Below are 15223 nucleotides of genomic sequence, written 5' to 3'. Positions count from 1 at the left end.
GTGGGGAAAGAAGGGAAAAAATTTGGAACACAAGTTTTTGCAAAGGTGATTATTGAAAATTATCCATATGTATGTTTTGAAAATAAAAAAGCTTTAATTAAAATTAATTTAATTAAAAATTTTAAAATTTAATTAAAAATTTAAAAAATGATCCAAAACAGTTCCAAAGGACCCATGACAAAAAAAAAATATTAACCATCTTCAAAAAGAGAACTGATGAACTCTGAATGTAGATTGAAGACTACTACTTTTCACTTTCTTTATGTTTCTTATATTGTCTTCTCTTTTACCTCCTCTTTTTTTTTAAACTGGCTAATATGAAACTATATTCTGTATGATCACACACATGCTAATATCAAATTGCTTGGCTTCTCAAGGAGTAAATAGAAATGAAAGAAGAAAAGAATTTGGAATTCAAAATTTTAAAAAAATAAATATTAAAAATATTACATGTAAATTGGAGAAATTTAATTAAATAAATAAAATATATTAAAAATGTGTGTATAGTCTTTTTCCTTTTGGGTTTCCTGATTCAATCATGCTCCTCTTGAATCTTAAAGCACTGCTATCAGGTGACAGGATCCAGATAATACTAAATTATTTTTCAAGCAGTAGGCTGTGACCACTTGTATCTTGCTGTAGATGAGTGATCAAACTCCTATAAGAATTTCTAGCAATGCAGGAATTTGACAAAAACATGATTCAATTCTGGAGAATGTTGTGAAGTATAATAACACTGCCAAATCCTCCTGGATAATTTTTTTTCATTTCCTGCAGGTTTAGGTATGTCATTTTTTTTCAAAACATTGAAATTAGTCAAACATTTCTGGCTAATACAGAAGATGTACATCTACACACATTTTATTGAATTTTAATTTCTGTTATATTGGTCAGTCATGATGGTCTTTTAGAGGTGCCATAACAAGGAAAGAGTTTGTATGTTGCATTATTTTCATTTTTCACTTTTAATGAAAAAATATGATAGATACCATCTTTTAGAAATCTCCTTTCATCAATATTATGTAGTTCTAAACAATTTTAACTGCATGTAGAATTATATTTGTAATATTACCACAGACATTAGAATATAATATTATTTAGCTTAGACATCTTAACAGCTTATTTATAGATTAGGAGTTATCGATGTGTTCTAAAATTCCTTTTTCCTTTTTCTGCCATGTTGGTAAAGAAACAAAGATATCGTTCTAAAAATATACTAGAATTGGGTTTTTATCTGTTGTTTTTATGATTTCCTTTCATTTCTGTTTACTCTGCTTAGTCTTCTAGATTTTATGAAATATTTTTGGCTCTAAATGACTTTAATATTTCTGGATGAACATACTGATTGACACCTTTAAAAATTAAGTCATATAAGTCAAGAATTAAAATAAATATATTTTAGTTCATCTAGTTTCCCACTCTCCTCTTGTGAGACGAAGACTATGGCTAGATATGGAGCCAAATGATATAGGTTTGAATCCTAGCTCAGCTACTTCTTGGTGGGGGTCATCCTTTTTTCAAAAAGGATCAGTGACATCACACATAACTCATGTATGAGGATTTAAGCAAGGTGGAGTTGTTGCACAAAGTCATTAGCTTCATTCTCTTTTTCCAAAAGTTAAGAGTGATGATGGTCCAGGATACAGTGAAAGACTATCTTTGAAGTTTGACCAAGCTGTAAATGTTCCACAACACCTGTTTCAGTTGTCTTTAAGGTTGTTAAAACAAACTGTTCTCATCCTCCCATTCTGCTAGGGAAGGTCTTCACATGCTTAAGGTATGATCTGAGGCCTGTCAGTTATCTTCAACTACTTAAACTCACTACTTACTATGTGGTCAAGTACCTTAAACTCTCTGAGCTTCATTTTCCTCATCTGGAAAACGAGGCAGTTAGGCTAGATAGTTTCTGAGATCGTTTCTATTTCAGTGTCCATTGTTTTATTATATCTTCTCCCTTTATGATTCCAGGATAATATGAATGCATCCAATGAGAGGAAGCTCAATAACTATCTCAGTTATTAGAAAGTTCTTTACACTGAGATAAAAACCTGACTTTTAAACATTTATCCTAATTCTAATTTCTGGAACAATTAAGAATAAGTCAAATCCCCTTTCTATTTCACTGACATTCAAATGTTTAAAGACAGCAATTATGACTTCATTTTCGCCTTCACTTTAAACATCTCTCAGTTCATTCAACAATTCTTTACTTGACTTTTTTCTAGATATTTCACTATGCTGGTTGATGTACTGTAAACCTCAACATGTTATAGTTTGTCAATGAGACTTTTAATATATGGCATTCATAACTGGACACAATTTTCAAATCTGAGTTTGAGGTGCCAGTCGAATGGGTATTTGAAAGTGCAAGCCTGCATCACAGAAGTAAGGACAGGATTATGAATATGGATTTAGCAGTCATCTACAAAAAGGTGGTACTTAAATGTACAGGAGTGAAAAAAGGGGGAAATATAGAGAGAGATTCGAAAAATGGCAAAGGCAGACTTTTGAGGGAACACTTATATTAAGAGGTCATGAAGGCCATTCAGTAAAATACATAGCAATGGAGTAATGAGAATCACAGTTATGAAGCAACAGTGGGTTGTATTTCTGAAACCAAAGGAGGAGAAGATATCCAGTAGAAGGGAATGTTTCAAAAGCTGAAGAGAGATCAAGTATAAAGATAGGAGAAAAATAAATTGGAACTTAGGATATTACTTGCAATTTTTGAAGGAAGAGCTACAGTAGAAAAGGCAGAAGTATTATTGAATGGGATTGTGGATACAATGTGTATAGAGAATGTAGAAGGATTCTGATAGAGATCAATTTAGGAGAAGAAGGGGTGTGACAGGATTGAGGCTAGATTGGAGAGAAAGGCCTAAGGAAGGCTTTTTAAGGTTTCAACACTTCAGAGGAGTCAAACGTAAGGAAATCAGAGGGAGCTAGGAGAGGAAAAGAAACTCAAGAATCAAATGAGAGGGATAATTATTGGAGAAAGATCAATTCGATAAATGATTATTAGGCAAGCATTTATTATTCATTAATTTCCTAGAGAAGCTGGTAAGGAATACAATTAAGAGTACAAATAGGGTAGTCCTGGGGAGAAATAAAGGTATTCTTCTGTGACCAAAAGGAGGTGAGTTGAGGGAGCTCTTTCTGGAAGCTCATTTCTTTATGAGTGGAGAAAAGCACCCCACTTGGAGTGAGAAGGTTCAAACTCCAGCTTTGCCTCTTGTTTCCTATATAACCTGAATAAATACATTATGGTCTATGCGTCTCAGTTTTCTCACCCGTAAAATGAGAGGCTGAAATAAATCATGTTAAGTAGTCAATTCTAAACCAATAATCCTAAACATCTTTGACAACTCTGAGACTCTATGATTCTGTTTTAAAGTTTTAGAATCCACCTTGGATATCATAATGTGCATTGATTCCTAATGTCTATTATTTACTCATTGTGCTGGTTAACAATTGTTTCCTGATTGTTTCCTATTACAACTAGATATGATTAAAGAAATTCCTATTATGCTGTTGTGTTATTTGGTCAAAACTTTACTACATTGGTAGTATTTCTCTCCCTGTCCCATAACCATTCATTAGATGTTATATACTTCAATATGATCTTCAGTTGGCTAATCTGAAAAATGTAAATAATATTCACTACAAGATGATCATCAGAGCTCCTTTCAAGATCTATAATGCTTATTTTCTTTTTTTTTTTAAGTAAAGCTTTTGATTTTCAAAACATATGCATGGATAATTTTCAACATTCACCCTTGCAAAAACATGTGTTCCAAAGTTTTTTCCCTCCCATTCCCCTTTCCCCCTCCCCTAGATGGCAAGTAATTCAATATGTTAAACATATACAATTATTCTATACATATTTCCACAATTATCGTGAGGCACAAGAAATATCAGATCAAAAAGGGAAAAAAATAAGAAAGAAAACAAAATGTAAGCAAACAACAACAAAAATGTGAAAATACTATGTTGTGGTCCACACTCAGTCCCCCCCTCCCCAGTCCTCTCTCTGGGTGCAGATGGCTCTCTTCATCATAAGATCATTGGAAATGGCCTGAATCACCTCATTGTTGAGAAGAGCCACATCCATCAGAATTGAACATCATATAATGTTGTTGTTATCATGTACACTGATCTCATGATTCTCCTCACTTCACTTAGCATCAGTTCATATAAGTCTCTACATGCCTCTGAAATTATACTGCTGATCATTTCTTATAGAACAATAATATTCCATAACATTTATATACCATAACTTGTTGAGCCATTCTCTAACTGATGGGTAGCCACTCAGTTTTCAGTTTTTTGCCACTAACATTTTTGCACATATGGATCTCTTTCCCTCCTTTATGATGTCTTTGGGATACAAGCTCAGTAGAAACCCTACTGGATTAAAGGATATGGACAGTTTAATAGCCCTTTGGGCATAGTTCCAAATTGCTCTCCAGAATGGTTGAATCAGTTCACAGCTCCATCAATAATGTATTAGTATCCCAGTTTTCCTGCATCCCCTCCAACATTTGTCATTATCTTGTCCTGTCATCTTAACCAATCTGAGAGGTGTATAGTGGTACCTCAGAGTTGACTTAAGTTGCATTTCTCTGATCAATAGTGATTTGGAGTACCTTTTCATATGATTACAATTGTTTCAATTTCTTCATCTGAAAATTATATGTTCATATCCTTTGACCATTTATCAATTGCAGAATGGCTTGCATGCTTATAAATTTGAATTAATTCTCTATATATTTTAGAAATGAGGCCTTTATCAGAACCCTTGAATGTAAATTTTTTTCCCAGTTTATTGCTTCCCTTCTAATCTTGTCTCTGTTGGTTTTGTTTGTACAAAACCTTTTTAACAATATAGTCAAAATTATCTATTTTGTATTCAATAATGTATTTCAGTTTTTCTTTGGTCACAAATTCCTTCCTTCTCTACAGATCTGAGAGGTTAACTATCCTTTGTTCTTCTATTTTACTTATAATATTACTATGTTTAAATCATGAATCCATTTTGACCTTATCTTGGTATAGAGTGTTAGATGTGGGTCAATCCCTAGTTTCTGCCATACTAATTTTCCAATATAATGCTTATTTTCTTAAAGAACTATTAGTGATTAAAAGTTATCTACCTATATAGTGGTTAATAGAATGTAAAGTATATAGTGGGTGCTTAACAAATGGTTATTGCTTTACTCTCCAAACTCTTATGTCTCTTTATCTTCTTATCTTAAAATATGAACATGCCAGTAAATAATCAATCGATAAACATTAAATACCTACCATGTCTGTATTTTATGCAATTACATGTATATAAATACATTTATATATACATATAATGAATATTCAATAATTTGCTCAAATCTTCCTATGTCATTATCTATTACAAAATGGAATTCAGTAATTATTGCTTCTACATTATAACTTTCTCTAAAGAAGTTTCAACATATCACAGTTCAGCATAAGAAATTAAGTGGGAATTTTTGCAGTTTTGCTGAAGCCACAAACAACACACAAAATTCACTAGACAGCACAGAAAAAGTTTAGAAACTCAGAAATGCGAATTTACTTTTGTTCTTTTAATACCACAATAATTCAGACTTGTCTCTGGCAAATGAAAGGCCAAAAAATTAATGCAAATTTTCCAGATTGAAGGGGTGCTGCATCCCTACCTCTTGTGATATGAAAAGGTTATTTGTATAAGGAAGATTTAAGAGCATCTAATTATTGAGGTAGCATAGCCCAGTGTCATGTAATCTGTAAGCAACATAGCTTATAGATCCTATTATATTTATTTTCTTTCCACATGTAAAGTATAGTGAAATATTAAGAACTTCAGATGCTGTACTAAACAACATAGAACAAGTTAAAAGACATTATGTCAACACATGAATCAAAATTTTCTATATTTTTTTTTCTGAAATACAGGTTTGCTAACAAAAGACTACCTCTGAGACCCATGTTAGAATTCAAACAGATGACTATTTCCATTTCAAACATTCTACACCTCCAGAGTCTAGTTTCCTTTATTCTAGAAAAATTTCCTGATACTTTTTATACAATCCAACCATAACTATTTTTGGTATAGAAGTAGAAAAAATCCATACTGAAATAATAAAAATGGGAAATGTTTATTTTTACATTAAAAAAATCTAAACTGAATCAGGCAAAATCCAAAATATTTGTATAAAAGAGAGAAAAGGATTAATTTTTTTCCAAGTATGTTCTTATATTTATAAACTCCATCTTGGTAAAATGCTGTTGTTACCAATGCTTCAGCAGTTCACCTCTAGTTAAATGGATGATTTTTTCATCCCTGACTTTCCTAGTGTTTTCTCTCAAGCATAACAATGAGCCATTTTAAAGCAAGTTGTAAAAGGGATATCATATTGGTACATCATGGAATTAAAATTAAGTCCATATAAGATAGACAAAATAATTCTTTATCATTGTTCCAGATTGTGCCAGATATTTCTATTATTTAATCATAATTGAATTCATATTTATAATTTCTTTTTTTCATAGAATTGTACAAAAGAGAACATTTTATGGAGAAAAAAGGTCTTTCTTTAAAAGATAAGAATTAGAGTAAACGAGCAGATGTCAAAATTCAGCTATAGCTCAAAATCCATTAAATAGCTCTAAAATATTAATATATACATGCATATATATTTATTTTATGACCATTCAAATTATCATAAATTAGAGCTTTAAATGTGACATATATATGATTTCCATGCCACTTATATATGTAGCCTGTAGCCTAAATTTATTCAACTCCCTTTTTTTTATTTGTGAGGTAATAACTAAGCCAATCCTAAAATTTTTAAAATTAAATTTCCAAGTTCAAAATTTCTGACCTGATTTAATCAAGCCCACAAAATAATGAAATAGCAACATTTTATTTTCCCCAGTTACATGTTAAGAAATTTTTTAGCATTCACTTTTTGATCTCCCTTTCCCTCTCTTTCTCCTTCCCCCTTGGTAATTAGGGTTAAGTGACTTGCCCAAAGTCACACAAGAAGTGTTGTGTTAAAGGCCATATTTGAATTCAGGTTCTCCTGACTCCAGGGCCAGTGCTCTATCCACTGCACCATCTATCTGCCCCTTTTAGCATTCATTTTTACAAGAGTTTGAGTTTCAAATTTTTCTCCTTCCCTTTCTCCCTTCCCCTCTTCTGAAGATGTTAGGCAGTTGGATAGTTTATTCTTGTGCTGTCATGTAAAAGACATTTCCATATCAATCACAGTTGTGAAAGAGGAAACAGATCAAATTGAAAAAAAGAGAGAAGGAATAAAGTAAATGAAAAAATGTGTTTTATCTGCATTTAGAGTCTTATCAGTTCTTTATCTTGATGTGGACAATTTTTTTTTCATGAATTCTTTATAGTTGTCTTAGATCATCGTTGTGTTGCTGAGAATAGTTGAGTAATTTATACTTTATTATCATACAGTGTGGCTGATACTATGTACAATGTTGTCCTGGTTTTGTTCATTTCATTTTGCATCAGTTCATACAAATCTTTACAGGTTTTTCTGAAATCCACCTGTTCATCATTCTTTTCTGCACAATAGTTTTCCATTACATGCATTTACTATAGCTTGTTCAGCCATTTCTCAACACATCACTCAATTTCCAATATTTTGACACCACACAAAGAAGTGCTATAAATATTTCTGTACATGAATGTCCTCATTCCTTTTTAATGATTTTTTGGGGATCTAGACTCAGTATTGTATTTCTATATCAAAGTATTTGTAAAATTTCATTGTCCTTTAGATGCAAATTGATCTTCAGAATTAGATTAATTCACAACTCCACCAAGAATGCATTCATGTCCCAATTTTCCCACATCCTCTACAACATTTATCATTTTCCTTTGTCACATTCTAATAAGCATGAGTTGTTTTAATTTGCATTTCTCTAATCCAGTGATTTAGAATACATCTTTATATGCCTATTGATAGCTTTGATTTATCTGCCTGTTCATAGCCTTTGACCATTTATCAATTGAGGAATGTCTTGTATTATAAATTTGATTTGCTTCTCTATGTATTTGAGTGCTGAGACCTTTCTTTGCTAGAAAGATTGTTTCCTAGCTTTCTGCTTCCCTTGTAATCTTGGCTCATTGCTTTTTGTTTGTATAAAAGCTTTTTAATTTAGTATAATCAAAATTATCTATTTTTCATTATGTAAAATTTTTTATTTCTTGTTTGGCCATGATTTCTTCCCGACCCCATAGCTCTTATAGGTAGATTATTCCTGGTTCTTCCAATGTGCACATTCATAGCTATGATTACTACTTGGGTATTTCCCTTCACCCTATTCTTCCTCGTATGTCCTCTCTCTCTCTCTCTCTCTCTCTCTCTCTCTCTCTCTCTCTCTCTCTCTCTCTCTCCTTTCACCCTTTCCCTTCTCATCAGGTGTTTTGCTTTTGTCTACGATCTCTCCTGATCTGTCCTTCCTACTGTCGATACCCTCTCCCCTTTACTTAACTTCCTTGTTAGGCAAGATGGATTTCTTTATCCAACTGATTGTGTATTATTTCTTCTTTGAGCAAATACTTATAGGAGTAAAATTCAAACAGTTCTCATTATTCATCCTCCCATCTTCCCCTCTACTATAATAGATCTTCTACACTTTTTCATGTGAAACAATTTAAACCATTCTACCTTTCCTTTCTTTTGGCACCCATTGTACTTCTCTTTCTCATTCCTTAAATTTTTTTGACTATTCCCTTAAATTCACCTCTTATCAGTACCCTCTGTCTATGTATTTTCTTCCTAGCTTTACTGTTAGTGATACAATTTTTTTAAGAATTACAATTTTATCATCTTCTCATATAGAAATGTAAGTAGTTCTGCTTTACTGAATCCTTTATTTTTTCATTTCCCTTTTTACTTGCTTATGCTTCTTTTAGGTTTTGAGATTGAAGGCCAGATTTTTGGATTAGTTCTCATCTTCTTATAAAAGTTGGAACCCTTCTACTTCACTGAATGACAATTTTTTTTCTCTTGATGTATTATGGTAAGTTTTGCCTGGTAAACAAGTCTTGATAGTAGTCCTAGCCCTTTTGCCTTCTGGAATATCATGTTGCAAGACCTCTAATCCTTTAATGCTACAACTGCCAAGTCCTATTGCTATTTGAATTATTTCTTTCTGGCCACTTGTAGTATTTTTTACTTGACCTGACAGTTCTGAAATTTGACTATGATGCTCCTTGAGATTTTTATTTCAGGATCTCTTTGCTGAGGTGATGAGTGATTTCTTTCATGCTTTTCCCCCTCTCTAGTTCCAGAATATCAGGGCAGTTTTCTTGGATAATTTCTTGAAAGATGCTATCTAGGTCCTCCTTTGGATTATGGCTTCCAGATTGTCCAATGATTCTAATATTGTCTTTCCTGGATCTGTTTTCTAGGTCAGTTGTTTTTCCAATGAGTTGTTTAATATTTTCTTCCATTTTAATTCTTTTGGATTTGTTCAATTTATTCTTAATGTCTCAGGGAGTCATTAGCCTTCACTTGTTCAATTCTATCTTTTAAGGAGCTGTTTTCTTCAGTTGATTTTTATATCTCCTTTTCTCTTTGGCCAATTCTATTTTTTAAATAGTTTCCCAAGTTTTTGGCTTTTTTTTCATAATTCTCATGTGCCACTTTCATTTTTCCTCCATTTTTTCTTTTATCTCCTTTATATGATTTATTAGCTTCTTTTTGAGCTTTCCATGTCTTTCTGAGCTTAAGACCATTTCTGTTTTTTCTTTGAGGTTGTGCCCATAGATGTTTTGACATTGTTGTCTTCTCGTGAGTTTGTGTCTTGATCTTCCCTGTTACTATAATAACTTTTTTTGATCAGATTCTTTTTTTATTGTTGTTTCTTTGCTTATCTTTTGTTTTTGTTTTTTTGGCCTTTTTACTTTCTTTTAAATTTGAGCTCTGCTTCCTAGAAGGAATACTGTCTGGCACTTCCTATGCTTGTGACTGTAGACAATAACTGTTTATTTGATGCTATATTTATATTGCTCTGATATCTGGAGGGAGGGGCCCCTCATGTTTGGTATTATGCTGAGTAGCATGTAGAGTAGCTGAGTAGCTATGATGGGTAGCCCTGCTGGAGGTTATAGGGGTCTGCCAGCTTACCTGTTACTGAACTGAGGTCCAAGTGCTGGTGTGTGGCATTTGCTGAAGTCTGGTAGGAACGTTCCTGCATTTGCCAGGGGTTACACTGAAGTGGGCCTCTGTACTTTGCCTGTTTGCCCAGGGCTACGCCCAAACATAAGTGGTTCCGAGAACTGGAGTCCACTGGCTCTCCTGACTATACTAAGGCATATGGGGAGTCCTGGTGTTGGTATTCTCCTGCTCCATCATAGGGGGGAGGATTTCCTGCAGGTTTGCTCAGGTGAGATTTACTGTTGGCTCACTGGGAAGCTTCCAGTCTAGGACTGTGACCCTCTCTTTATCTAGGTGAGACAGACCCTTTATGCTGATCTTCCAAGTTTCCTGGGCTAAAAGATTGTTTCATCCCAACATCTCCTTGGGTCCTATCTTATTGTTGCCCAGAGGTGAACATGGAAGAGTTATAAAGAATTCACTGCTCACTTTACCATCTTGGCTTCTGGATACAGTCTTTTGTATATATTTTTAAAAGCAGTACACATTTTCCAAGATACATTCCAAAGATATTAACTGAGCTCTTTAGAGCAATGTATTTTTAATTTTTTACTTTTTTCATTAATTTTAATTTATTTGTTCTCTTCCTCCAATAGAATCCAATTGATTATATATGAGTTGTTCTTTTTTGGTAATTTTAACTCTCAATGAAAGTCATGAAAAATTCAAGGTAAAATACACATAAACTCTGACTCTATAATTTGAAAGAAAAACATAAAACTATCAATGCTAGTTATTCCTGTAAACGTTTTTATAAAATCCATCACCGAATTTAGTAAAGTAAATCTGTGCTACTTAAAGTGGCCGATAGTGCTTTTAAATCCTATATCTGATAAACTCAGTGAGGCTGTATATATATCTTATGATCACATGGTTTTGGAGGGGCCCTCATTTACTGAATTATGCATTGCCATTAAAATGCAAATATAGGGGTGAAAGAAAAAATAATCTCATAAAGAATCAAGTTTAAATCAATTCTAATCATTTTGGCAAGAATAGTATTCTAAAAGTCACTGGTTGTATATACTGGATTAACATAAAAGTGCAAGAAAAATATATTTCATTTTTGTGTAACAAAATGCCCTAAGTTATGATAATGAAATATGATAAATTGAATATAGAATATTAAAATGGAATATTATATTTTAAAAGGGTAACTTTTAATTTTAAAATTTGTATCACTAAAATCATGGTATTTGGAAAGCTCATGAGAGAGGATCAGAATTAATTTATAAGCCTACATCCAGTTGACATCATCAAGAAACATTTTATACCCATGCTCTTTATAACTAAATAGTTATCAAGAAAACAGATATTGAAACTTTAAAAAAAAAAATGAAGGACAACTCAAGTCATACAGGATTACCCATTACATTCCTGTCTGCATTTGGGAATCGCTGTTTGAATTGGATTCCAAATTCTTTATTTCTATAAAAATAAATGATCTTATCCTTATCTGGAGGGTGTATTCTTTGTTAGAAGAGCAGTATTTTTATAAATTAAGAAATTAATATTTACCAGGGCAAACATATAAATAGGCTTAAAAATAATTTAGGACAGCTGAATGGCATCAACAGAGTCAGTTTAAATATATATGTGTGTGTCTATACATATATACATATAAGGATATATATGTATATATCAAATGTATTTTAACAATATGTTTCAAATTTTATAAGAAATAAGCCTAATTCTCTCTCTTTCTCTTCAAAATATGCATGGTTATATGTGTTAACTTACTCAATTCATCCTTCATGCAATTCTACTTTATTAAAGAGGTGAAAAATTTATAAAACCCTGATGGAATATGGTTTTAATGCTTCATCACACTACCCATCATTTGCTTTTCAATCTGGATCAGAATGATCTTGACTACTTCCCTGCAATCACCTACCTCCAAAAGTATTATTCTACAAATATTCCCATGAGCTCTTCGCTGGGTCATTTCCAGCTCTAACTTGCTAAAGAGGGTTCGCAGTATGAAGTACTCCACCAATGAAAAATGCATCCTTTCTTGCAGCAGAAGGAGCTAAAGGAAAAGAAGGAAAAAAAAAAAAACAAGTCAGAGTAGGAGAGGAAATTAATGGCAGTGTTCAAGAAGAATGATGGAGGGAAATATAGAAAGCAGTCAATAGCCCATTCTGCACTGTACGGACCTGACAGGAATTTCACAGTCTCTTGATTTTTCAGCCCACTCATGTGCATTCATCAGAAACCAGTCACATCTGGCTGCCAGGATGGGGGGTTAATTTTCTCTAAATGCCTCAGCAGTTTTGTTCTAGCTGAGGCAAACTCTGTGACTGCAAAGCTGATGAGTAAAATATTTCTCCTTCACCCAGTTTAACTCAAAACCGATAGCCTCAGGACATATTGAACCTTTCTCTAAAAAAATAATCTTTTGAAGCACTTTGAATGGCACATCAGGTCAAGCCAAAGTTTAAAATGCAAGTTTAAGACTTTGATGGACACCATTGCTTCTTTTTTCCCCTTGTAAAGCTTATCATAGCTTGGCAATGTGTGCTGCAGAGCATGACAAAACTAAAGAGAATTAACTTAGCCATCAACTGCTGAGGGAGAACAATAACAGGAAAGAAATTTCCAGAGAGAACTCCCTATTAATCTACCTAGCTATAACCATGTGACAAGAAAACATCGAACTGCACTAAACTACAGAAGATGCAGCTCTTGACATTTTTTCTACTGGGTTTATACCTAAGAAAAAAGAAACTCCCGGAACTAGATATTTTGTACAAAAGAAAATTTAAAAATAACAATAAAATGACTTATGTATACAGTGTCAGTTTTTCTCTCAATTAAGTAGCAAGACAACAACATATTGCCTTGTTAAGACAAAATCTTTTTCAATATTTTCACCATTATGAAAAGGTTTGTATTTGGGACAAAAATTGCCTCTGAGAGAACATAAGCTGGAAAATAAAGTGTTTTCATTTGAATGAAATATTCTGATTGTTGTAAAGATATTAGTATAAAAATACAAAGGCTCAATATAGTATGCTCTAGCAAATGAAGAAAATCTTTAGATTTGGTGATTCATTATTAGGATAAGCCTATACTATTTTTCCTTTTTTGGTAGATTCTAGTGAAAGGAAAGACAATAGAATACATACCAGAGATTTTCCCATGTATTTAATGAAATATATCACTACAAGAGTAGTTCTTTTTATAATTTTTTCATATGCAATTTTTCATATTTTTTCATATTTTCATAGCAATAGCATTATTCTATTTCTAGCGCTGACATTGCTTAATAATATCCTCAACTAGGAAACCATATATAATGTCATGGAAAGAGCATGGAATAAGTGCAAGAACATGTACATACTAATCCCAACCCTCCCTTTAATTAGCTGAGTGACTTAGGCCAGCCAGTGTATACATGTTTCCTTAACCACCATTTCCTAACTCACAAATGAGTTCAATGAACTCAATTCAACAAAAGCATCCCTTAAGTGTCTATTATGGGCAAAGCAACATTTCAATTAAGGTCTCCCCCTCTCTCCCTCCTGGTTTTTCCTCTCTCCCCTCTTTTTTCTCCCCCTTCTATATATAAAGAACAAAAATGAAAAATTTTACAGCTGACATTTTAATAGGACTTGAATGAAAAGATCTTAAAAGTCACTTACAGTTTTAACAATTTATGATCAAAATTCATCAAAAGTGGTCCCCAACAATCCCCCCCACACATCCCGAACAACAATAGCATTTAAAAAATATATATTACAGGATGTTAGGACTTCATAAAGTCTATTGTAATGAGGAAGCTGAACAATAAGTACCAAATTATTAGAGCAGGCTTGAACATTCCTATTATAATGGGCTGTTTTTTTGAAAAGCATTTTCAGATACTGCATTTTTGATTCCAATCTATTCTTTCCAGGGGGTACTGGTACCAGGTGATGACAAAACAACTTCCAATTGGCAAGGAGGTAGAAGAGCAGATAATTTAGGAGATGCTGATCTATAATTGAGTTCAATATAAAAGGGATGATCTTCCAGGAAGACAATTTCCCAATTACTTTTTTCCTTCTGGAGACAAGTAAAGCAAGAACTTCTGTGACCTTTTGAGTGAACAGAAAGGTGGCTATCCTATTGAAATAGGAGTTCTTAAGAAACCATTTGAAACTGAAAGATGTATCATAGTCATCAGAGGTCAGATTTGGCTTCCAGAGTCAATAGTAGAACTTCCAGAATGGTAGTGGTTGAAAATAAAGAAAATGCCTGCATATGTTTGTGGAAAGACAGAAACCACTTTACCACAGTGGTGATAAAGAGAAATGCCAACAATGGGTTCTATAGAACCATTGATCCTTAGAGTTCAGCAGAGGACTGACGTTAAAGAGAAATTTAATGGGGATTTTACAAAGAAAGAAGAGAACTCTGAAGGCCAGAATTAGGAAGCATTTTTTATTCCCATACATTCTATATACTTTCTTCTTAAATTGGGGTCCACTCTATATTGGAACTTCATTTATGGAAGAAAAGTTGCCTTGGTTTGCAGGGGATATTACATTTTTCATACCTGAAAATCACATTATCAAAAACAGGCTTGTGGAAATATTAAACATCCTAAGAGTATTAAAGAGATATCAGCATCAGTTTTTAAAGGCCACATACTATCAGACTAATTAAATTTCCTTATTTAATAGGATATTAAAGCATTGGGGGCAAAGTAAATGAATAGATGTCCTGCATTCTTAAGTGAAAGATTATTCAGTCTTTATGACATTCACTGAGAAATTTGAAAAATATAGCTTATTGAGATGGGAGTGTTCAATAAACCATGAGAATATGGTAGATGAGTCAAAACATCAGAGATAACACTAGCTACCAGATACAATGGCAGAATCTGATGGTGGTGGTGAAAATGGTAGCAGTAACTATTATTTAGGTTCAAATCACCAATTATTACTTAAGATATGACCATTAATAGAAAAATGATATTTTACAGGTTGTTCTCAAGTAATTAATGGCATCTTTGGAAGTGTGACATAATTCATGGGAGTTGTTGGTCCTGT

The 15223-nt window shown here is 33.0% G+C and overlaps 1 protein-coding gene across 1 annotated transcript in view; it reads right to left on the bottom strand.

The window, feature by feature from the left end:
- Positions 1 to 15223, bottom strand: part of CCDC178 (coiled-coil domain containing 178) — a 610238-nt gene that overhangs the window by 61266 nt on the left and 533749 nt on the right. The window contains exon 21 of the mRNA XM_031946472.1: positions 12082 to 12216. Within this exon, the coding sequence (XP_031802332.1) occupies positions 12082 to 12216 (135 nt within the window). The remainder of the gene's footprint in view (positions 1 to 12081; positions 12217 to 15223) is intronic.

The sequence above is a fragment of the Sarcophilus harrisii genome, chromosome 1, assembly GCF_902635505.1.
Source record: "Sarcophilus harrisii chromosome 1, mSarHar1.11, whole genome shotgun sequence".
Lineage (NCBI taxonomy): Eukaryota > Metazoa > Chordata > Mammalia > Dasyuromorphia > Dasyuridae > Sarcophilus > Sarcophilus harrisii.
Note: the sequence above shows the minus strand (reverse complement) of the source record. Positions and strands in the feature narration are given on the sequence as shown.